Genomic DNA, 24,719 nt, shown 5'->3' on the forward strand with positions numbered 1-24,719 from the left:
ATCCTAGTAGAAACATTGTATTCATTGTTGAAGACTGCTATGTTTAAGGCAAATGTCACACATACAAAACAGAGATGAACGGCACTTGAACAGTACTTACGACGAGTTACAAGAGAATCGTGGGGGAGACATCTTCAGACAATGAGAAAGTGGGATTTTTCCCAGCCAGGTCACTCCTGTTCTGATTGCTCTTGTGCACGGAGAAACAGACAGAAAAACAGCACCGACTCCCTCCCAGGGGAAGGGGCGTGATCACTATCGGGAAGAACCCTGCTTCAGGCCTCGCACTCTCTGTACTGCATTTCCAGGCACAGCACAGTGTGCAGTCAATGGGTCTCACTGCGCAGCTCTAATGTCCTTGTTTTGTGAAATTCACCAGTAGAAACAGGAAAATCGGGATGCCAAAGCCATTCAACTTGCAGTTAGTTCACCTCTATGCAAACTCAAACTTGCTTGGTTTGGAGCACAAACAATATATATAGTATACTTACACACACATACGTGTGTGTGTGCACATATAGCCATAAATCTGTGGAAGATGGAAAGACAAAATATACTATAGCCTTGGAAGCAGTGAATGTCCATTTGCAGTTTGTAATCAATGTGATTGTCTCCCCCTTTGAAAACAGAAGGGTATCAGCAAGCTCTAGCTGGTGGGTAAAGGTTTTGAGACACCTCAGCTCAGTTCCTGGTCACTCCAGGCTTCACAGGAAAGGGGCGTGGCTTAGCTGGTTTAAAGATTTTGGGGGAGCTGGGTCAGCTCTGTGCCTCATGGCTCCTCCCCACCCCACCCCTTCTGCTTAGGCTCGGGCCTCTGATTTTATAATAGAGGAGTTTGACCGTCTCTGTCCCATCCACCCACACTCATCGCAATGGGACACACATCACAAAGGTGTGTGTCCCTTCTGCAGGGCCTGGGTGACAGCGAAACCCCAGCAACAGGGAAAACAAGGCAATGGCTGAGGGTGAAAGTTGGGGAGCTTTGATGGCCTGTTGAGGGGTGGCAGAAACGGTGCTTGGGTCTGGGAGTCACAGGGAAGTCGGTACCTGGAAATGCAATGACAGGTGAGATGGCTAATTCGTGAAATCTTGGAGGACATTAGGAGAGGCTGCCTCTGATGCTGTCGAGGAACTACACAGAGAACGAGCGGCGTGAGGAAGTGGCTAATGCACAGAAAGCAAAGCCCCACTCGTAAAGGCTGTCTTCACCAGGAGACCAAGGGCTTCGTGGAGAGAGGTATCACTTAGGTAAAAAAAAAAAAAAATCTCTGGCCGGTTTGGCTCAGTGGTAAGAATGTCAGCCCATAGACCGAAAGGGCCCAGGTTTGATTCCGGTCAAGGGCACGTACCTCAGTTGCAGGCTTGATCCCCGGCCCTAGTCGGGCGCCTGTGGGAGGCAACCAATTGATGTGTCTCTCTATCTCTCCCCCTCCCTTCTACTCTCTCTAAAAAATAGGGAGGGTGTGTGTGGGGGGGGAGGGCGGAGAGGGAAATATCCTTAGGAGGATTAACAACAACAAAAAATAGTAGATTGAGAAACCAACCAGGGTCCTGCATCAGAGTGGATGGCGAGGAAGCTACAGTGTTGTCAGAGGCCCAGGTCACGAAGCTGCAAACTTCCCCAGGGCTGGGAGGAGAATGGGGACGTGTTGTGTATGCGCATCCTGTCATGGTTAAGTTGCTTCCCTTCCCCCTGCAGGCTGCATTCCTGCTCCTTTCTTTGATGTCGGCGGCGTTTACACTGTTTACTCAATGCCTCTGACCAGAGAAGCCAGCAGCCCCACCACCGTCTGGAGTATTTCTAACTTGACAATGTGCAGCACCGCCAGTCCACCAACAATCCTTGAACCAGAAGCCAGCTGCACCTAATTGTAGCACAAACTGTAACACCCGGAGTCCTAGCTCAGCGAATTCCATTCAAGGCGAAGAATTTGGGAATTTTCCAATCATTAAGGCTGGTGAGGCAATGTGACAGATGACTGCAAACCCCCTAAGTTTGCCTGGAAAGCACCCAACGCAGTGGCGGGGTGCAGTGAAGGGCACATCTGCGTTTTCCCAAGCTTTGACCATCAGGTCCCTGCGAGCCTGTTGTTTCCCCCAGCCCGGCAGCTCGAGTGCATGTTTCAGACAGACCCTGGTGCGCGCACGTGGTTGCATCTAGACGGGGATCAAGCTGAATGTCAGTGCCCTAGTCCTCAGGAACCAGTTCTGGCTGGGAAGCCCACTGCCTGTGCTGAGAAGTGATCCTCAAACCGGTGATTGGGCCAACGCATTGCCCGGAGGCTAAAGTCGGTGAGGGTGGTGGGCGGTGTCCAGTGTCCGGTGGCTGGACTGACAGGGTGGGCACTACCGCAGGCAGGCAAGCTGGCAGCCCAGCCCCCTCACAGAACCGACTCCTTGGATTCCAGCTCCACGGCGCTGGCAGCAGGGCCACCTGCGGGGTTCTGGTGTGTCACCAGCGGCGACGTCTCCTCCTCTGACTTGCAGTTGGGGATGGCTTCCACTTTCACCTCACTCAGTTCCTGCGCCCCTTTCTTCATCGCCTTCTGATTCAGGTGGTGGAGAATGCCCGCGCCCAGGGCGTCCCCCTCCACATTCACCACGGTGGTGGTCCGGTCCCTGGTGGGAAAAGAAAGGTAGGCAGTCCAGCCAATGCCACCGGCAGCCACCTGGGGGCAGCCCCGCCACAGAGGCCAGGGCCATGGGGAAGCTGTGACCCTGAGGGCCCTGCTCTTTCCCAGAGTACATGCTACTAAGGGCTTAAGGCTTCAGTACTCTAAGTTGACTTCCTTGTAATTGTTTTTTCTTATGAAAGTAATAGATACTCACTGTAGAAAACTTGGGGGGGCGGGCGCGGGGAAGATAAGTATAAAGTAGAAAACAAAAGTCACCCCCACTTCACAGCTCTGAGTGAGCCAGTACTGCCATTTTGATGGTTTCCTTCCAGTCTCTTTCTATGCATGCATTTTGGGTATAAAGACGCCATCATCTAAGGCACATAGAGCCGAGATGGATGATAGAGTAGATATGGTTTTGTGTCCAGTTGTTCTCCTACTCATTTCAACACTGCATCTCTGCTGAATGTCAGTCTCCAGATGCACTCCGTGTTAACACCCCTGCACAGAGAATAGCACTGTCCTTTCCAGAAGCCTGTCTCCCCTTGGATTAGCCTGATAACCATCCTCCCGCCCTGGAGCTCAGAGGAAGTGCCCTGCTTTCCCACAGGCCTGGGACTCTTCCATGCGCTGTACATCTGCAAACTCAGTCTCCGCCACAACTCTGGTGTAGGTTCTATGATCATTCCCATTTCACAGGTGAGCAAACAGTCCTGTCACACAGCTGGTAATGGCAAAGCTGGGATTTGAACCCAAGTCCCTGGACTCTAAGGCTCATTTTCTTATCCATATGCTCTCCTGTCCAACACTAGTACTTCAGCTAACCTTCCCTATAAAATAGGGATCGCCCCTACCTGAAAAAGGTATCATGTAACTCCAGGAATCAACACTCAGAAACTGTTCTGTGTCTATAGGAGCTCTGCCGATGACAGTCCGAATCACACCTCCTCCCTGAGCCCAAAGCATTCCCATGAACTGGGTTCATCTTCCCTCTCCTCACAGAAATCACTCTTTGGGCATTTCTGGCTAAGGACTATCATTCCCAAAGGCTCACTGCACCCATGGCTATGACTCCTACAGAACCAACAACTTCCACAGATTTTAGTGCCTCCCCACCCCCACCCTGGGCCTGCGACCCATGCTTTCCCGGATGCTCTAAGCAAGTTCTTGGTAATAATATTTCATGGCCATTCATGAGCCTCTGACTCATGTTGTTAACTTTTCCTAGCTTTAATGTTGTCTTGCCAGCTCAACCGTGGGCTCCTTCACAAGGCAGGGAGCACGTCTGAAGTTTCTCCACACGCCTCAGGTCCAGCGGAGTGCCAAGCCCCTAGGGAGCTCAATACAGACTTTCCTTTGTTCGATGCCCTTAGGACTTGCTACTTACACAATCCAGTCCACAGCCAGGATCAGAGAGAGATCATGAGTGGGCAGCCCAATGGCCTCCAGGATAATGGCGATGGTGAGGACCCCTCCGGCCGGCACGCCTGCCGCTCCAACACTGGACGCCGTGGCTGTCACTCTAGGGATGGCACAGCAGGGTCACCATGAACACAGAGCACGGAGGGGGCACTGAGAAATGCAGAACATGGCAGCCATGGCGTGGCAACGGAAAACCACGTAACCCTAGATTCTGCCAGATGAGCCTGCGAGAGACAATGCACTCTCTCCAAGTAATGGATTCACACTGTGCTCATTTCATAAAGGAGACGCCATGTCCTGGCGAGATTGGTACTTATCAGGATTTTCCCAAGGAAATCACAAGAAATCCCTCAGGTTCTGACCCAGGCCTAAAGGGTTAGGAGAGAGGAATGAACTCACAGAATCGTGAAGATCTGCCCTGCCTTCAGCTCGATGTTGTTGAGCTGGGCGATGAACACGGCGGCCACGCACTGGAAGATGGCCGCGCCGTCCATGTTCACGGTGGCCCCGATGGGGAGAATGAACCTGCTGATCCTCTTGTCTACGCCGTTGTTTTCTTCGATACACTTCATCATGGAGGGAAGGGTTGCTGAGCTGAAAATGGAGAAACAACCGACCCTGAGAACAGTGCTTCCAAAGGCAACACATTGCTCGGCTCAGGCCCTGGAACCCAACCACGAGCACCACCCGGCTGCTGACTATCCCCCTCCCCGGATAAAAGGAAAATCACAACGGTTTCAAAGTTTCTGTCACAACATGGGGTTTTGTCAGCTCCCGAAGTATTCAAAACCCGACTCCCTACATGTACCTGCTGTGTTCTTTACTGGGATGCATCTGTTCCAAATTTCTCAAGAACCACGCTTTACCTTGTGGTACAAAAGGTTCTCAAGAGAACAAAGAACTGTTGACTCCATATGTGCATCTCCTCTCTTGAACCACCTCCCCGCCCCCCGCAAAAAAATAAAATAAAAATAAAGTACAAGGCAAAAAAACCAAGATGATTTCTTTTTTCCTTTTAGGCCAAGAAGCAGAAATGGCTCTGAGATTTGGAAAGAGTAACTGTGTTCACAGGATAAACGGAACCTGTCCTCTCCAGCGGCCTCTGCGGGCTTTGAGGAGGGTGGCTGGCGCAGCTGAGGAGTAGGCTTGTTTTTGTCTAAGCCAGAGATCCTCACCTCCCTAATCCTTTTTACCACCACTCCCTGGTCATATGACTAGCCCTTCAGGATGGGAGGAAGCATGCAGCAGAGAGGCAAAAGCTAAACATGAGAGTGAAACAATGTGCTGCCATCCTTAGAAAGTTTTCTTTAATGTATTTAGAAAGCCCCCCACCTTTTTTTTTTTTGGAAAGATTTCCAATAACGACAGGCACATCTTTTATGCTAAGTTAGATACTCCAAGAGAGCTGAGCAGGCATCCCTCACCTTGATGCCTTGGTCTTATTTTCTAAGGCATGGGTAACATTCTAGAAACTTTCCTACAATGCATTTTTTTTTTTTTACTCAGGCAAAGGGCTTACTAATTAGGGTGAGGACCCACAGTTCCTATGGCCCAAATAATGATCAGGTTGACTGTCAAGGAGCCAGAAGAAGAAGCAAGGCAATTCCTCAATTTGGCAATCCCAGAAATCTATTTCCTGAAGAGCTGTGGAGCTGATAATACAAAAAATAAGACCAATTTAGACTTTTCAAAGAATTAAATATGTTAAGGTGCCAGTTGTGCATCTACCATTGGGCTCACCTGGTTTCATATCAACACAGCTCAGAGCCATCAAGGGCACCCAAAACACACTCACCTGGAGCAGGTGGCAAATGCTGTCGCAAATGGTGTGAGGAGGCCCAGGAGGAACTTGAATGGGTTTTTTTGTGTGAAAACAAAATAAATAAGTGGCAGAACAATTCCTCCATGAATAAAATGGCCCAATATAGATGTAAAGATATATTTCCCAAGTCTGGTCACCAGCCTGATGATGTCCTTCATTTCCACAATCTTGCTTCCAACCAGGAACATGATGCCTACAGGTACATACCTAGGGCATGAGCACAAGGTACTTGTCAGTAGAGTGATGTGATGTAGGGGCTGGGAGATGCAGGCCCTTCCCCACACAACACGGGGACTTTCAACTAGGCTGTCATTTCCCCCTAGGATGATTCTGAGAATGAAAGGGATGGGCCCATTTTATAGGCTGTGAAACTGAGTAAAATTATCATGATACATCTCCATGGGTAATGGAGTCAGGATCAGAACCCAGGCTTCGTTCCCCTGGGATATATGATGTTCTTATCAGGTGGATGTCACCAACCACAGGGACTCCCAAGTGGGAAGGCAAGGAACTGCTCAAGATCAAAGCCTCTGGGAACGCAGTGTGACTGTTGGCTTTGCTCAGGCTTGTTCTGAAAGCTTAGAAACACGAAGACTAACACCTGTTTTGTAGACTTGAGACGAAGCTGGGATTTTTGTGAGGTTTGAAATTCTTTGTGATTTGGAAAGCATGATTCCGTGGGAAGAATTTTATAACCATTGGCTTTTTTTTTTTTTTTTGATAAATTTTATTTTATTTATTTAAAAAAGATTTTTAAAAATTGATTTTTAGACAGAGAGGGAGAGGGAGAGAATCATCGATGTAAGAACCAAACATCAATTGGCTGCCTCCTACATGCCCCCTACCGGAATCAAACCTGTGACCTTTCAGGTCTACAGGGTTAGAAGTCAGTTCGGTACCCTTCTTCAGGTGGAGAGAGGGGGCAGCAGGTGGGAGGGGGACAAGAGGGACCTCTGAAAGTGCTGGCCAGTTCTGCTTCTTGACCTGGATGAGTGTTTCCTTTGTGATAATTCATTAAGTTGTGCACATGTTTTAAGTACTTTTCCATAAGTAATACTTCATTAGGAAAAAAAGTGAAGGCTAGGGGGCAGGACCTGCAGGAGATCTACCTCTGTGTGGTTACTAGTCACTATGGTGACCATGTCTTTCCTTTTCATCCAAACTTTGGGAAGATTTTAGACAAAAAAAAAAAAAAAGAAAGAAAAAAAAAAAGGAAAAGAACCTGACCTGCGGTGACAACACTTTTTCCTTCCTGGAACTATTTCTCTCCCCAGAACAACGGTCATATGAACAAAGTGTCATGTTTGCAATGATAAGACTCAGCCTCTGGAATGTTGGTTGAGCAAAAGAAACGCCACCAGTGGAGGCTTTGGACTTGGCCTCCCACCCAATTCCAAACTTTCCTACCAAATTCCAGGCTTCTCTCCTAACGTCAGTTCATTGAGAGAGAGAAGTTCTGGGATGTTTAAAGATTGACAGTTAGGAAAATGCTTTGTGCATGAAAGGACAAACTAGTTTCCTGACAATGAATAGATAGAAGCTAAAATCCACAGAAATCTGGCTTGAGTGAAACAGCAGGATGAAGCTGACGAGGGATGGCCACTGGAATTGATATGATTTCTGAGGGATCAGGTCAAAATTGTACCTTTTAGTCAAAAATCAATCTAATAATTTTGTATTAAACAATTACACTTTCATCGATACTACCTACAGAAACATTTAGGTAAAAAAAAAAAAAAAAGACTATTCCAACTTTACATATGTGTGAATCTGTCCTCCACGTAGTTAAATACGATAGTAAGGGGCCCCTCTGAAGCTTTAGGTCTATCAATTTAAGATAAATAAGCCTTATTTCACAGAACAGATAGCAAACTTATGGAATCCATTGCTCCACAAGATGATATGGGCATCACATATAATATGAGATGATGGTAGAAACCCATAAATAGATCACTGATGATAGAACCATAAGGGGTCACTGTGGGTGCTGAGGAAATAACTGGTAACCATGGCACATGCCTGATTCTCTGAGATCCTGGACAGGAGGAGAAACTGCCTCCACCTCCATCACACCCTGTACCAGGACCCACCTGGGGGTGCATCAACCACATACAGAGCCCTGGCCCAGGGGTGACCCAGAGGTGACCGAGATCAGCGGAGTCGGGTTCTTTTCTGGATGGAGGAGAGATAAGAGGGAGGGTACGCAGCTGCGGGGAGGGCAGCAATACTCACCACATAATCCACGACACCAGCACCATCGTCACCTCGTTGAAGGCATTGAAGAAACGGATGAGCTCTTCTCCTTCAGAGCCTAGTTTCTTTAGGGCCACTCCTAACACGAGGGCAAAAAGGACCAATCCTAAAATGTTCATCCCTTCGATCTCGGTGCCAAATGGGATCTGCAGGATCAGAGTGGACATAGGGTCCAGGTTTACAACATATGATTGTAAAGATGTATTTGCTTCGTGTCTCCACCAGGCTGAAACACTATGCCCAGAATGAGAAGAGGTTTGTATTTTCTTAAGTAATTTTGCAAATCCAGGGGTAGGAAAGTCAAGGGGGAGATGCAGTGTAAGGATACAGCAAGTCAACAAAAATTTCACCTAGTTGCTAACTCTAAAAGCTGTTCAAAGACGGCATGGATTGAAGCAGAAAGCAGTGAGCTCCCGTTTACTGGATATATTCAGGTAGAGGTTGGACAGTCACTTCAAAGGGCTGCTTTTAAAAGAAGAGCTCGTTGCTGAAAAGTTCCTTCAGATCAAGAATCGATGCCTGTACCATCACCTCCTAAATATCAACAATTCTTTGTTGCCAGGCTGTTGGGATGTCCTCCGAGCTGACAAATTTCCCAAAAGATTTTTCAGGATTAACATGGATCTCTTCAGGATAGTCGTTCCTAAATCACTGACTTTAAATGTAAAGGTAAAATGTACTCTTTATTTTTCCAGTAATGCTGAATCTCACGGCTGCAAATACATATTAGGCAGGCATTTTACTCCATCAAACACATTATGAAATTCTGAACAGGAACATGCCAGTCAGCATGGTAAAAAACAGAAAGAGCATTTTTACCAGAGTTCTAGTCTGACTCTAGTCCCAGCTCTGGTATGAAATAACTTCTCTGAGCTTCAGGTTCTTCATCTGCAATATGACATCAATTGGATTCAATTCGTAGCTTTCAACTTTCTTTTTTAAGTGGAACTTTTCCTTCAATCACAGAAAGGCTGGTAGCACTCAGAGCCCCTCAGCCCTGAGGAGGTATATGTGTGGAAAAAGGCAAAGTACCTGCTTCTTCCCAGACAGTTCTGGGCTGGACTGAATAATCTTTGAGGTCCCTTGTCCCTTCCTGCTCAGTGTCTGGGAAACAATAGGTACTCAAAATATATGTGTGAATGAATAATGGCTAGAGTAAGTTAAGCCCCTAGGACAAGTTCTATGTGTAGGGGTACAGTAAATCACCTGTCCTATATAATAAAGAGCTAATATGCAAATGGTCATCATGCCCTCACACCCTCCCACCTTAATGGCTCAGACACTCAAACACTGGGGAGAGGGGAGTGAGGACCAGCCAGGCACAAATGAGCTTGCGAGAGAGGAATGGTGACCAGCCAGGCAGTGGCCCAGGAGAGGGACAAGTCGCCCGCCCCGCAGTCCTGGGTGCCAGCAGCTGCACCTGCAGCTCAGGAGAGGGACAAGCCATACACCCCATGGTCCTGGGCGCCAGCTGCTAGGGCTGCAGCCGAGGAGAGAGACAAGCCGCCCACCCCGCGGTCCCCTGCGGCTGCGGCTGGCCTGGGCAAAGCCGGCCCGGGTCCTGGGTGCCTGCGGCCGGCCAGAGGAGGAAATCCTGGGTCCCGGGTGCAGGGCGAGGCAGAGGCAGTTAGGGGCGATCAGGCAGGCAGGCAAGTGGTTAGGAGCCAGCAGTCCTGGATTGCAAAAGGCAGTTGGACATCCCTTGAGGGGTCCCGGATTGGAAAGGGTGCAGGCCGGGCTGATGGACTCCCCCTCAACCCCGCCAGCCGTGCTCGAATTTTGTGCACCAGGCCTCTAGTTAATTATACAGTATTTCAGGATAGTATAAGAGTGTTATAAAATACTAGAGGCCCAGTGCATGAATTCGTGCACCAGTAGGGTCCCTCGTCCTGGCCAGCAATCATCGGGGCCGATCAGGGCCATCTTGCCCAGTCCTGATCAGGGCCGATGGGGGCCGGCTGGCCAGGGAGGGACTATGGGAGGTTGGCCAGCTGGGGAGGGACCGTAGGAGGGCTCCAGGGCATGTCCAGCCCGTCTTGCCCAGTCCTGATTGGCCGGACCCCAGCAGCAAGCTAACTTACCAGTTGGAGCATCTGCCCCCTGCTGGTTGACCAATTGATCAGACGCTTAGCATATTAGGCTTTTATATATATACTAGTGGCCCAGTGCACAAAATTTGTGCACCGGGGGGGGGGGGGGGGGTCCCTGAGCCCGGCCTGCACCCTCTCCAATCTGGGACCCCTCAAAGAATGTCCTACTGCCGGTTTACAGGGATTGGGCCTAAACCGGCAGTCGGACATCCCTCTCACAATCCGGGACTGCTGGCTCTTAATTGCTCACCTGCCTGCTTGCCTGCCAGCCTGATTGCCCCTAACCACTCTGCCTGCCAGCCTGCTCACCCCCAACTGCCTCCCCCCTGCCAGCCTGATCACTCCCAACTTCCCCCCGTGCCAGTGTGCTCGCCCCAACTACCCCCCCTGTCGGCCTGCTTGCTCCCAACTGCTCCCCCTGCTGGCCTGCTCGCCCCCACTTTTCCTCCCCACTGGCCTGCTTGCCTCCACTGCCCCCCTGCTGGCCTGCTCACTCCAAACTGCCCCCTCCGATGTCCTGATCACCTCCAACTGACCCCCACTGACGTCCTGCTTGCCCCCAACTGGCCCCCCTGCTGGTCTGCTTACCCCCAACGGCCCCACCCACCAGCCTGATCACTCACAACTGCTGTCCCATCATGGCCTGATCACCCACAACCGCCCTCCCCTCTTGGCCTCTAACTGCCTCTACCTCGGCCCCACCACCATGGCTTTGTCCAGAAGAATGTCCAGAAGGTCTCCTGGAAGGTCTCCCAGTCTAATTAGCATATTATCCTTTTATTAGTATAGATAGAGGCCTGGTGCATGGGTGGGGGCAGGCTGGTTTGCCCTGAAGGGTATTCTGGATCAGGGCGGGGGCTCCCTTGGGGCATGGGGTGGCCTGGGCGAGAGGCCTGTGGTGGTTTGCAGGCTGGCCATGCCCCCATGGGGTGAGGGTCCCCGCTGGAGGGGGCGCAGCCAGCCTGGGTGAGGGGCTGAGGGCCGTTTTCAGGCTGGCCACACCCCCTTCAGGGTGGGGGTCCCCGCTGGGGTGCCTGGCCAGCCTGGGTGAGAGGCTGATGGCTCCCAGCCCCTCCTTTTTTTCTTTTCTTTTTCTTTTTTTCAGTGCCTCCTTGAGTGGAAGCCAGGGCCAGCTGGAAGCAGGTATCTGGGATTTATTTATATTCTATAGTTGAAACTTTGTAGCCTTGAGCAGAGGCCAGGGCCGGCGGGAAGCTTGGCTTCCTCCATCACTGGGGGCAACCCAAGCCTCCTGCTTGCTCCAGCTTTGTGGCCGCTGCCAGCTTTGTTGAGTTAATTTGCATACTCGCCCTGATTGTCTGGTGGGCATAGCAGAGGTACGGTCAATTTGCATGTTTCTCTTTTATTAGTGTAGATAGATATTTTAAGAGAGGGGACGTTAGTTCCAATTTGATGAAGTAGATCCACTAAAGATGCCAAAGCTACAGACACTAGCCTTTGGCCATGTTGGTAAATAACCAAAGAAACAAACCAAGTCCATGTGCTTTGAACAGCCCACCCAAACCCCAAACTTTTCAGCCCTGCTTGGGAAAAGATACATTGTGTGAGCTCCTGCAATTAAGAAGCATTCTTTACTTTATAAGTATTCATCACAAGTGATCTTACAAAGAGCTTTACCTTTTCAAGGGTTATGTTTCCATTGCTCATGTTGTGGGGGTCCATTTTATAATCAGTTGCATACTGTGAGTGAGAGAAAGAAAAGTAACTGTCAGGGCACAGGGGAAGATGGGACCAAATAGCTGAGCCTCTTGCTAGTCTGTCATTATCCACTTTGAGTGTTGGGGGGCATTGCTCAATTGGTTGGCCTGACAAGGGACTCTGAGAACTACACAAAAGTACCTTGAGACCACGGCAGCATGTACTACAAGAGGCCTCTGGGTTAGATAGGGACCCAGGGAGAATTTCCTTATGCCCCTTGGACAATGGTTGGTAGGTCTGCCCAATTGCATGCTGAGAGCTTGTTATTTCAAATAGCTGGTAGTTCACAGTATTTGGAGAACCTTGGTATTAATTTCATAATGCCCAAGTTCACTTTTCAATGTGTCCATTTATGTTTATTCATTTATTTATGCTCCACTTTGTTCCAGAATTTATTTGAATATGACTGCTTTTCAGGATCTATTTCTAATTGGCCTGAGCCTCCACTCTCCAAAGCAAAGGATGTCAGGCAAGCTGGTATTTCCTGGCCGAGTCTTCTGGGAGACCCACTTCTCTGAAGTGAAACACCTCTCCAGCTTTGGCCTATAGCAGACTTCACATATTTCTGCACAGGGGTCTCCCAGTGGCAGCATGGACGATCTAGTGGGATCTGTTATGAAACACCCTTCCTGACCTGTTCTGAGGACAGCTGCTTCTGAACGGTCAAGAGCAGCATGTTAGGAGGCACGGACCCAGAGGCCTGCTCTGTGCCGGCCTTTGAGGAGCTCTGGTCCCTTGCAGCTTTGACTGATCAAGCTTTCAGACACACAGAGGTGCTCAGTGGTCCTGTGACCAGGATGGCAGGAAGAACAAAACTCACCCCACCTGACAGGCACTGAAACCCCATATACCTTTTCTTTTTCTCATACCTCATGTTTTATATACAGAAGCCACAGCTGTGCTTATATGCAGATTTGTTTTGTGTTTTTTAAAGAGAGGCTATAATTAGAAACAGAAAAGTCTTTGCTTATAAAGGGCAATCAGGTTAGTCCATCTAATCTAGACCTTTATATTTCTTCTCTGTGTAAAGCATGGCTACAGGGATGTTACTTATAGTATTGCTCAAATTAGGGAAAAACTGAAAACAACCTTAATGTCCATCAATAAGAGACCGATGGAGTAAAATCATGGTACACTCATACAGTGGAATACAACCAATAACATGTGCAGGGGGATTATTTACTGACATGAGAAAATCTTCACAATATAATGCTTTGAGAAAGAGTTTAGAGTCCTGGCCGGTACCTCAGCTGGTTAGAGCATCGTCCTGATACTACACCAAGGTTGTGAGTTTGATCCCCAGTCAAGGCACATACAAGAATCAACCAATGAATGCATAAATAAGTGGAACAACAAACTGATGTTTCTCTCTCCCTCTCTCCCTCTAAAATCAATAAATTAAAAGAAAAACCTTAAAAATCTTAAAATTATAAAAAAAGAGAGTTTCCAAACAACTTATTTAGTATGATTATTTTTAAAACATGTGGGCATGCATAATAGGAAAAAACAGATCTGAAGGATGTATATCAAAACGTTCATGGGAAAAAAAAATGTTCATGGGTAGCTCTAGGTGGTGAATATGAATGATTACTTTATTTTCTTCCACTTTTTTGTACTTTACTTTTACTCTTTTTGCAATGAGCATATACTACCTTTATAACCCGAAAAAAGATAAAATTGAAAAATATTCTAAAACATTCAAGAGAGCCCCAAAATGTGATCTGAGGGTATTTCTCAGGTGATGTGAAAAGATGTTGGAACCAGTGGGATATTTTAGAAAAATGTTGAGTTTTGTTTTGTTTGTTTAGTTCCAGGGGCCCATCTATGAAACTTAGACCAATGTTACCAAGTTTTGTTTACACCTTACCTAATTCTATGGCAATGATTTATACAACCTCCACCCCCATCAAAGGTTCATAGTTTTAGCAAAGCATCAAGCCTTACCGTTTTAAAAGTTGCAACCACAAGATTTGAGGGAAACAGGTTTCTGTTGGAAAAGGAAGCATTTCATCAGTATTCTTAAAATTCAGCATTCAAAGTATCTGCTTTAAGATGGCCATTCCTGACAGCCTCACATCCAGTATTCCTCCTCTCTCCACCTCCAGCAATTACTACGGTCTTCTGCTTGTCCAAACACCCACCTATGCCTCGGCTGCTGGGCCACAATACATACTTGAGTGCCCCCATTTTTATTTCCTCTCCTTTGGGGTACTATTTGATATTTATGCTCCACCAAACCAGAGGTACTGCATCACTTTCTTTTCCCCAAGAGGGTAAGCCCTGTTGCAGAGGTTTTCAGTGGGGAGTGGTGCTGCTCCACAGTGAAATCCACGGGAGTGTTTTTATTGTGGAAATAATTGGAGGGCATTCCTGGAATTGGGGGAGTGTGTGTAAGGGAAAGTGCCGGGTCCCAGCCATTCATTCTGCTAAGTACAGCAAAGCCCTGTATAAGAAATGGTCCCAAGGTCCTCATGCCTTCCAATATCCTATACCAACAGATGAAACCTTATAATTACCTGAGCCTAAACTAAGCCCCAAACAAGGCAGTTTTTGCATAATTTGAATCTATTCTGAATTTTCTAGGAGTGCAATTACTGTATAAAATCTGGGATAAATATTCTTTTGCTTTGTTCAGAATGTTTCCAAGAATCGTTCATCTTTCTGGAAAAATCACATTGCCCATGGCAAATGGTAAGATCTGAGTCTTTAACTGCACACGTGGTATCAAGTTTCAGTCTGTATTTATAGCTGTGTCATTAATAGTGAATCTAAATTCAGAAGCAAGCACTTCGCTTTAAAGCATTTACATAATAAAAACCATTATTTTTATTATAAATCACTCTTTTTACTTTTATAATACAGTTAAGTCCTATCAATGTTTTGAATAATGCATATAGGTAAATTCTATTTATGAATTTCATTTCAAGATGAAGGATATAAAATATTTTTACAAAAGCAGGGCAATAGGGCTGAGTTTAGCTGTGTTTTGAAAACAAAGTCTATTCAAACAGTTTTACTGAGGGCCTCCTTTGGGTCAGGCTCTGTGCAAGATTCTGTTCTTAATATAAGAGAAAATCCCACTGACAGTCCATCTGTTCTACCCACTTCCTATAAGAATAAGTCTAGAAGAGTAAACAACTCTGGATCATCCTTATAACATGTGCCAAATTTACGCACTAATTTTTACGTCTGTGGTTGAGTTGTTTACCTAACACTGGAGTCTCCAGGCAACTATTTGCAACATGTTTGGTTTCAGAGGGAGGCAGGTCTGACTGCAACCCACCCCGACAAACAGAAGGTCCCTGGAGGCCACACCTTTGTGTAATACCCTCTCCTTGAGTGTGGGTGGGGGCCTATGACTTTCCTTTACCCAAAAGAATAAAGGTGATGGATGTCACTTTCGTAATTTGGTTACATAAAATTGTGGCTGTCATCGTGCGAGAAGACTCTCTTTACTGACTTCTGGGCTTGCATGTTTGATGAAACAAGCTGACGCGTTGGACAGGCCCATATGGCAAGAAACTGAGGGTGGCCTCTGGCCAACAGCCAACTAGGAACTGGGGCTCCCAGACTAAACTTCAAGGACCCAAATTCTGCCAAAAGCTGTGTGACCTCAGAAGTGAATACTTCCCCAGTCAAGCCTTTGGAGGAGACCTTACCTGTGGCCAACACCTGATTGCAGCTCTGTAAGAGACTGACGCAGAAGACTCAGCTAAGCCATGCCAGGATTCTTACCCCACAGATACTGTGAGATAATGCATGTGTGTAACTTTAAGCTGCTAAATTGTGGGTAACTTATTAAATTTGTGCATTCGATAACTCGTGTACTAGCCAACAGGGTTAATTGAATAGAAAATTTTATTACACTAGGGCAGTGGTCGGCAAACTCATTAGTCAACAGAGCCAAATATCAACAGTACAATGATTGAAATTTCTTTTGAGAGCCAAATTTTTTAAACTTAAACTTCTTCTAACGCCACTTCTTCAAAATAGACTCGCCCAGGCTGTGGTATTTTGTGGAAGAGCCACACTCAAGGGGCCAAAGAGCTGCATGTGGCTCGCGAGCCACAGTTTGCCGACTACTGCACTAGGGTGCTTCCACAAGACAACCGGTATGTAGAGACTGCAACACAGCATTTTCCAAATCTACTTGTCTGGGAAACCAGCATTGCTTTGAACATATTTAGAGAATACCAGCTCGTACACACCTGCATTTAAGCAGACAAAATGTGATCATCAGTTGAATTAACCATTACAAAATGGTGATCAGAAATTTGAGTTCTATCATAAGCATATTTACTTTAAAAAAAAAAAAGGTAGAAAAGACTAGCAATGTGTATTGACTATTCCTTAATGTATAGATGGATAGCAACTTATGTTTGCTTATTATTTCCATTACAAGCACCTTTCTTATATATTTCAAACTTATGGGGTAAGTTTGGTATCTCATTTCCATATGCTATACTACTTAGAAGCAGAAGTTGGTCCTGAGGCAAGGATTTCCTATTCTACCCGCACCGCACGACAACTCTCGATAGTTCCAGGACTGAGCTGGCCACTAGGTTCTCTCCCTAAGAGGACAAGGAAGTTAAGGAATGAGCTTGGTTAGAAGCCCTCCATCAATCCCTATGGGGAACAACTTCTGCTGGACGTACCTTGCATCCTTAAGGATTAGCAGTTTCCTTGGTTGGTGCAAGTACAGCCTTCTCAACAGCCTTGAAATACACTCTCTTCCGAAGAGCACATACTATTTGTTTAAGCCTTGCTAGTTAGCCTGCCTGGTCTCCTTAGAATGAGCAATAACCCAATACTGTCTCACCCAGATAGACCATGACCCTAATCCAGAACTTCTAGACCAAACAGCCATTAACACATGGACCTGTTTTCAGACAGTCGACAGTATCTAGTCTACAAAATCCAATGGGAACAGAAAGGTACAGACAATATTAGGGGCAAAACAACTCCTGTCCCCCACTGCCCCCCAAAAAATCAATTTCCTTAGAAGAAAACAGTATGTTCTTGCAGTTTCTTACAAAGTTAAACATACACTTACCATATGACCCACCCAGCAATTCCATTTCTGGATATTCACAAGAGAAATGAAAATATGTCTGCAAAAAGGGCCTGTATGGTTAACAATCTTAATCTTAATAGCCCAAAACCCAAATGTTCACCTAAAGATGAATGTACTGATTATGATAAATCTGCACAATGGAATCCTATCTGGCAATAAAAAGAAATCAACTACTAATATATGCAACTGGATAATCTCAACAACATTGTGCTGGGCAAACATAGCCAGACAAAGAAAAGCACATCCTGAACGATTCTATTATTATGAAACTCTAGTAAAAGCAAAACTAATCTGTAGTGACAGAAAGCAAAACTTTCTACCCGAAATTTCCTGGGGCCAGGGGCGGAGAGTGGCCTTGCTGAGAAGGGTCATGAGTGACAGAAATGTTCAGCGTCTGGATTATGGTGATGGTTAAGTGAGTTCTCTATTTGTAAAAACTCACTGAAATGCACACTTAAAAGAGGTATGTTTCATTATATATAAATCAGTCAAAATGCTATAAAAGTTAAAAAAAAAAGAAAAAGCAACATATAGTGCTAACTGCAAAGGAGATTTTACAACCAAAAAAATTTACATTCAATGAAATGACTGAACTTTCTTTAGATTATACAGCTCAGCTCTCAGACAGTAATCCCTGGGAAGGGAATTGCCTGGGGGCAGTGAGCGGAGGGAAGCTCATGCACCCACAAAATCATATTCCCTTCCATTGGTCCCTCTGGTTGCCACAGACCAAGAATAGGAGCAGTCCCCTCCTGCCCATACCAAGGGGCAAAGAGCTGAGGCTGTGGGTTAGTCAAGCAAAATATCTGACAGACTGTGTCTTTGGTATTGTATCTAAAAAGTCATTGCCATACTCAAAGTCACCTAGGTTTTCTCCTGTGCTATCTCCTGGGAGTTTTATAGTTTTGCATTTTACATTTAGGTCTGTGATCCATTTCGAGTTAATTTTTGTGAAGGGTGCTGGGTCTGTGTCCTGATTCATTTTTTTTTGCATGTGGACGTCCAGCTGTTCTGGCACCATCTGTTGAAAAGATTATCTTTGTGCCATTGTATCACCTTTACTCCTTTGTGAAAGATCAGTTGACCATCTTTATGAGAGTCTATCTCTGACTTTCTATTCTGTTCCATTGATCTATTTGCCTATTCTTTCACCACAATCACAGTCTTGATTACAGTAGCTTTATCACAAATCTTAGGGTCGGGGAGTGTCAGTTCTACAACTTTGTTATCTCTGCACTCTTCTTACCCTCCTTTCAAACACATATGCTGCTGTGAGCTTGGGATTTTTCTTACTCCTGAGCTCTCCTGTATCCAAGGACCAGCTGCTCGTCATCCAAGCAGTTCTGCTTCCCAGAGCTCTGTCTTGGGCATTTTCCTTGAACTCCTCACATTCACACAATAATTGTGTGGGCTTTTAAAATGAAGAGCTGGAAGGAATTTTAGCGGTGACCACGTTCAACCCTCCCCTCCCCCACACTGTTAGCTCATGGTGACACCACAGCTCAGAGACCAGCACTGTCCAATAGAACTTTCTATATTTGTGCTATCTAATATGGGAGCCATGTGGCTATTGAGCACTTGAAATATGGCTAGTGCTACTGAGGATCTGAATTTTAAATTTTGTTTACATTGAAAATTTAAATGATATATTTAAATTTAACTAGCCTCTTGGGGCTAATGTCTATCGGATTAGACAGTGGAGGTCTGGAGTACAGAGATCAGAGTCTGGAAATCAGAGGCCAATGCTCACTGCTGCACCACACTCAGCCTCACTGGCTGTTTGGGTGCTTCTGACTACTGAGATCTTCATCTTGTTTACATTCTCAAATATTTCCTCCTCCTGTTATTTGATCCTGAGAAATTGACTTGAATTACATAATACCAGATATACGTTAGACCAAAGTTTCTCAAACATTAGTAGTCCGTGAAATCAAATGTATGGGCTCTAACCAGCATTTTATAAAAGATGTAATACATGAGATAGAATGGAAAAAACCAGCACGTATCACATTTAAAACGCTGTTTTATGAAACAGGTATTTCAGGATGGGGTCGGGGTGCATATGTATGGATGCCATAATCTTAAATGTATTTCTTCCTTGTCACTCCCCAGTCATCTCGGTGGCTGCTTTTGATTGGGGGCTGTCCTGAATCTAAGGCAGGAAGACGGTGGCTGCAAAGAAGACAAAAATATTGCTGGAATCGATCACCTCTAGGATCCACCTTGTTATGAAAAGTGAAAGTGCATGCTGGGGTACAAGCAAATTCTGAAGGTGATCGGAGAAGGCAAAGTGAAACTGATCATCTTTGCCAGCACCTGTCCAGCCTTGGCAATCTAAAATAGTGTACAATGCCATGTTGGCCAAGACTGGTGCCCATCACTATAGTGGCAACAATACTGAACTGGGCACAGCATGTGGAAAATTCTACAGAGTATGCGCACTGGCTATCAGTGATCCAGGTGATTCTGATATCATTAGAAACATGCTAGAATAGACTGGTGAAAAGTAAATCATGCAAAAATTTTCTTTAATAAAACTGGCCAGAAAAATATATTGGTTAAAAAAATGTATTTCTTTTAGTGGGTCGAAATCAAGAACATTTGCAAAAATGCCAAGACCATACTACTAAATCCAGACACAAATCAGACCAAATTGGGAAAGAGCGAATGGGCACGCCTTTCCAGAGCTATGGGAATCTCCAGATACATTACTTAGACAGAAAAACTGTTATGAGCCGAAGTTGATCTGGTGACGGTAGAACTTTAGTTAGCGGTGCTGTACAGACTCATGCAGCTCACAGGATGAAAAACTTCAGTGTTCCTTCTTTACACATCTGTTACTATTTATTCTTCTGATCCTATTGTCAAGGGTGGTATGCACTTCCCTGTTCTATATGAGAAGAATGTATAACAATTTACTTTTGCTTGGGTATATTTTTTGTTCCAGAGTATTCCCTTTAAGTTAAAAAATTCTTGCCCTATTTTTGAAAATTTCAAAGACTCCTTAGAACAAGATACGGCTCATGCTATATACATCTGATACTTATTACCCCTGGTGTTTATTGTTAGAGCCAGTTAACAGGATATGCTCCTTCTGATCCTGGTACCCCCGACAAGGCTGGGAGCAGAGGAAGGGCTGCGGTGATGGGCTCACACTATTGTGACAGTGGGGTGTGGGCGAGTAATCCACCCTCTTTTTAAGGCCCACATCTAGTTTTAAAATCCAGCTGGAAAGGTTAATGCCGGGCCCCTGCAGTGGGAGACATTTTTGGAAATAAGGCTAAGAACAGCACTCATTCTCTGTATCAAGTAGCCTGAGAGACTGGAATGCACTAGAATATTAGCAAGACACTCAAATATTTATCCTCATAACAAGTCTAGGTAGTAGATACTATTATTAGCCTTATTTTACAGTTAAGGAAACTGAGGCACCAAGAGGCTAAATGACTTGTCCACACAGCTAGTAAGTGGTAGAGCTGGATTCAAATCCAGGGAATTGACTTCAGTGTCTGCTCTCAATCACTACCCACACTGTCTCTCTGGGCGCATGTTCTTTTCAGTACTTGAACTATTTGGGTAGTCTCCTGAGTAGAAGAAATGGTGTCAAGTTAAAACCTTTTTTTTTTTTTAATTACAAGCTACTATTTTAGTGAGTAGTTTGGCTGAAAAACATCCATGAATTTGGATCCTTGTTAGATTTGCTAAGAGTCTTCATCTTGCCAATAGAGATACTGAGGCATAGATCAAACAACCTGCATGGCCAACATTTAAAAGAAAGTATGCACTATTCACTCTTTTGACTGTGATGTAGGGGCTAATATTGGAACTCAGTCCCCAACAGGTTTCTTTGCACCTTTGCACCTACTGACATATGTGTTATTTGCAGCTTGCGAGGCATCCTATTCACACCAGTCCTTGAGGGAGGAAATTAAGCCCCTCATACCTCCCTTTGTGAAGGGAAAGGCTCATAGCACAGTCCACTGTTGATAAAGTGAGCACAAGAAAAAACTTAACTCCTAGAATAAAGGGCGACAGGCAAAATCTCAACACGTGGAGCGCCTGCTATACTTCCGCAAAAGACAAGGCCCACGGGTTCTTCTGCCAGAGCACACAGAGCCACAGCACACAGAGCCGCAGCCCAGGAGCTGTCCCACCTGCCTCCTTTGCCGATAAGTCTTTGGGTTCCCATTTGAAAACTACAAAGTTTAGCATCCAGATGAAGGTTTAGAAGCCAGCTGCCTCAGTGCTTTCCATCTACAGCTGAAGTCAATTTTGGAGACAGTAACAGGTAATGCAGGGAGAAAAGAAACTGGAATATCATGGAGCACATGTGAGGATTTCTGCCCCATTTCAGAAATCTGTGTTTAGTTTTGACTTTTCTCCATTTTCCAAATTTCCCATAGTGTTGATTAGTCCAAAACAATCAGTCACTGTTCACTTCTTTTTCTCCAGTCTCCACGTGGTTCCCAATATACCTAAAGACTACGTTAGCTGCAAGGCATCTTGAGTTCCCCCAAACATTCTCTCTCCCCGCCCCCAGCCGTAGCCCCCATGTACTCTCATTTATTTCAAACTATAAAAACAGGGCCATCCCCATTAGTTGGGTAAACCCCAAATCGCTCTGTAATATGGCTCCATTTATAACAAGAGCAAACATATATTAGGCAGACATAACTCATTTAATCCTCAAAACAATCCTGTGAGGTAGGTACTATCATGATCCCTATTAGGAAAATGAGGAAGCCAGGGCACAGGAAGTCATGGGCATGCCCTAGGTTGGACTCTGAAATAAGCATTGTTAGGGACTACGAACTTCCACAATGACTGGGTTCCTGATAAGCGAATTCCGTGTCTTTGGTGCCAAAATCATTTTGTGTTGGATGAAACGTCATGGCTCAATTACGTGGGTCACAGCCAGCTTGGAGAGTCCTGTATTGTTCCGGGACCTCAGGCATAAAAGCTGCAGGCTGATCAGGAAGGGACTGTCTGCGACTCTGCCACCTGACAGCTACTATCCACTGTCCCTTCTCAGCTCTTGAAGGGCCTGCTCCTAGTGCAGGCACCTCACACCCACTCCCGTCTATTTTGTTATTTCTAATCCATTGTGTGGTAGGAAATCAAACCACTGGGTTATGGCATTCTGAATTTTCTAAAAGGCATAATGAATATCGATTGGTTTCATTTCTTTTTGACTTGTACTTATAGCTTCAAAAAACAAATTAGAAATTGTGGCAGAGAGACCCCGTGGGATTTGGGGCCACTCCACAACCAGGAAAGGTCATGGACTTTAACAAAGCCTGCACTGCACGAAGTCCCCAGAGACCGTCTCCACTCCTTCCAGGTGTTTTAAGTTGTGGGCAGTGACCAGGTGAGGGCCTGCTGCATAACAGGCGTTTACTGGCAGATTCTCATTTCATTCACGTGCCTACAGGCAGGAAGGACTGCACCCTGCCTTTGCCACGGAACATGCCCAGAATCACTTAAAATGGACATCTGTAAGGATTCCTTAAAGACAGCAATTTTACATTTTTTACCCAGAGTCTCCCAGACCCAGGAAGTATTTCCACGTGGCTCAGGACTGTTTCCTCTCACAAGCTGCTCACTGTGCAGGCCAAGTCTGAGCGGCTGCACACGTGCTTTCCTTCACCGACACTGAAGGGGCTCATCTCCTCCTTTTAGAGGAAGTGGGCATCTCCTCGACCCAGTCAAACCCTTACCTGGTTCCTCTTCGACTCAGAGCAAACATTTCTGAGACTGTGGGACTAGACTAGCAGCGTGGTGTCATTACTATGGCATGTTGACTTGGGGGAGGGGAGGGTGGGAAAAAGAGAGCCCTGAACTGTGGAGTCCAGAGTCCCATGGTTCTTGTAATCCCTCTTTTGATCAACTACTCCATGACCTTGAGCAAATCACTTAATCTCTGTAGCTCAATTTCCTCAGTTGTAAAACAGGATCACACCACCTATACTACCTTTATTCGTGAGCTGCTGGGTCAAATGAGGTTGGCTGTTGGACGCATTAGGAAACACTACCTATCCCCAACAAGCCACGACAAAGGTTCTTTTAGTCATTCCCTGGATCTGCAATCCCAAGTCCCTGAAAAGTCTGCACCTACACTGACCGTTATGCCATAATACTGGGTCGCCATTCACTTTAGGAGCAGGAGCTAAAGGGGCTTGGATCTAAAACGAGCAAGCCACGATTCGAAAATAAGAGATCTCTTCTGGGGCTGGTGGTAATAAGGTAACCCCTCATATCACCCCCACCCCCTGTTTTTTGGCCACTGCCCCTCTCTTGGAGATGAGAATGCTACTGAGCCTCCTATGGGGGTACAACCAGCAGGTCAGAGCTGTGCATCCACACTCCCTCCCTGGACCACTGATCCTTGCAAAAAAGAATCCTTTAACCCCAATATCTGCTTTCTCTCCTGGGACAGATGACAGATATACTGAAGAGCCAAAGGCACTCTCAACCCCATTAGACTGTTTTCAACACCAAAGTGAGTCCCCAAACTTTAAGGATTTTTCAAGACTCCAAATATCAAGCTGCCAGACACTAAGCAAAGGCTGTGATGCCATCAAAATCTAATAGGCTACCTCTACCTGCCTTTTAGGTAAGAAATTTTGGTATGAACTTTCTGGTCCACCTCATCAGAGATTTTTATTTTTCAATGTAATGCCTTGGACTTTTTTTTTTGGTTGTCATTGCTGTAATTTCAAATGAACACTCTTTCTGTTAAGTGGCAGACCGTTGTCACATTTTCCAGAGGGAGAAATGGAAACAGCAGGAAGTCCAGTCACTTTGCCCAGGGTTTGCTGTTTTTCACTGCCTTAGCAAGGAGGAACTTTGCCTCAGTGGCTTAAGACTAAACAGACCTCTCCAAGGCTCCCAATCGGAAACCTGGAGCAGGAGCCAGCTGAGCTTCTCACTCAGCTGCATTTGGCCAGGCCAGTAAACGCCTTCAGGCTGCAATTTTCCGTCTGTGAACGCTGAGCTAATGGAGAAAGCAGGAGCGGCTGACTTGGGTAAACCAGAGAAACTACCCTACATCTCAAGGGATGAAAGGCAACTTGTAAGAGTCACAGAAAGTAGGCAAAGCTAAGTGAAGACACTTCGCTTTCCCTCTCCTTTAGAACTCACATCTTCCCACAAATAAAGCCCCTTGAAACTCACAAGACTCTACAGTGGTCCTGACTATGGGTTGGAGGGCCATCTGTTCCAAGCCCCCAGGAGGCTAGTCTGGGCAACGGGCCCCACACAACTAAGCCCAGCCTTGTTATCCTTGGGTCCTCTGACAACTCTTCAAAAAATTGCCAGCTTTCTCCCAGCCAAAGGGCTGAAGCAGAGAAGGCCATAGATTACAGGCCAGGATGGCTCAACAGGCAAATTTAACCAATGCGCCCGGAAGCTTTCGGGGACTTTGTTGGAGAAAATAGGGTGAAGCTATCCAGGAGTGGTTAGAACTTAGCCAGAGAGCATAAGAAGTCAAGTGCAGGTGAGGCTGCTGCCTCTGCCCTAATGCACACTCACACTTAGCGGTAGGACTGGCTCTTGCTAAAAAAAAAAAAATGTGGCCCTGCTCCTTCAGACTGTCTGGTGTATTAAGACAGATGTTTGAAAAGGGTGGTCAGCATGCAAAGCTCCAGACGTTACTTTGATATTTAAAAATATTAGCAACCAATTAAGAATGAACTCTTTAGGAGCATATGAAGGTGTGTGTTTAT

General features: G+C 46.0%; 1 protein-coding gene and 1 pseudogene across 2 annotated transcripts in view; one reads left to right on the forward strand and one right to left on the reverse strand.

Moving 5' to 3' along the window:
* Positions 1-24,719, reverse strand: part of SLC1A4 (solute carrier family 1 member 4) — a 25,637-nt gene continuing 918 nt past the window's right edge. The window contains exons 2-8 of the mRNA XM_080686473.1: positions 13,866-13,908; positions 11,841-11,903; positions 8,092-8,258; positions 5,833-6,066; positions 4,437-4,631; positions 4,003-4,137; positions 1-2,619 (exon numbers count right to left, since the gene is read on the reverse strand). Of these exons, the coding sequence (XP_080542599.1) occupies positions 2,382-2,619; positions 4,003-4,137; positions 4,437-4,631; positions 5,833-6,066; positions 8,092-8,258; positions 11,841-11,903; positions 13,866-13,908 (1,075 nt within the window). The 3' untranslated portion in view covers positions 1-2,381. The remainder of the gene's footprint in view (positions 2,620-4,002; positions 4,138-4,436; positions 4,632-5,832; positions 6,067-8,091; positions 8,259-11,840; positions 11,904-13,865; positions 13,909-24,719) is intronic.
* On the forward strand, positions 17,397-19,505 carry LOC308255858 (large ribosomal subunit protein eL30-like; annotated as a pseudogene). The gene is made up of 2 exons: positions 17,397-17,410; positions 19,157-19,505. The product of its transcript is annotated as a large ribosomal subunit protein eL30-like (transcript).

The sequence above is a fragment of the Plecotus auritus genome (genome assembly GCF_963455305.1).
Source record: "Plecotus auritus genome assembly, chromosome: 8".
Lineage (NCBI taxonomy): Eukaryota > Metazoa > Chordata > Mammalia > Chiroptera > Vespertilionidae > Plecotus > Plecotus auritus.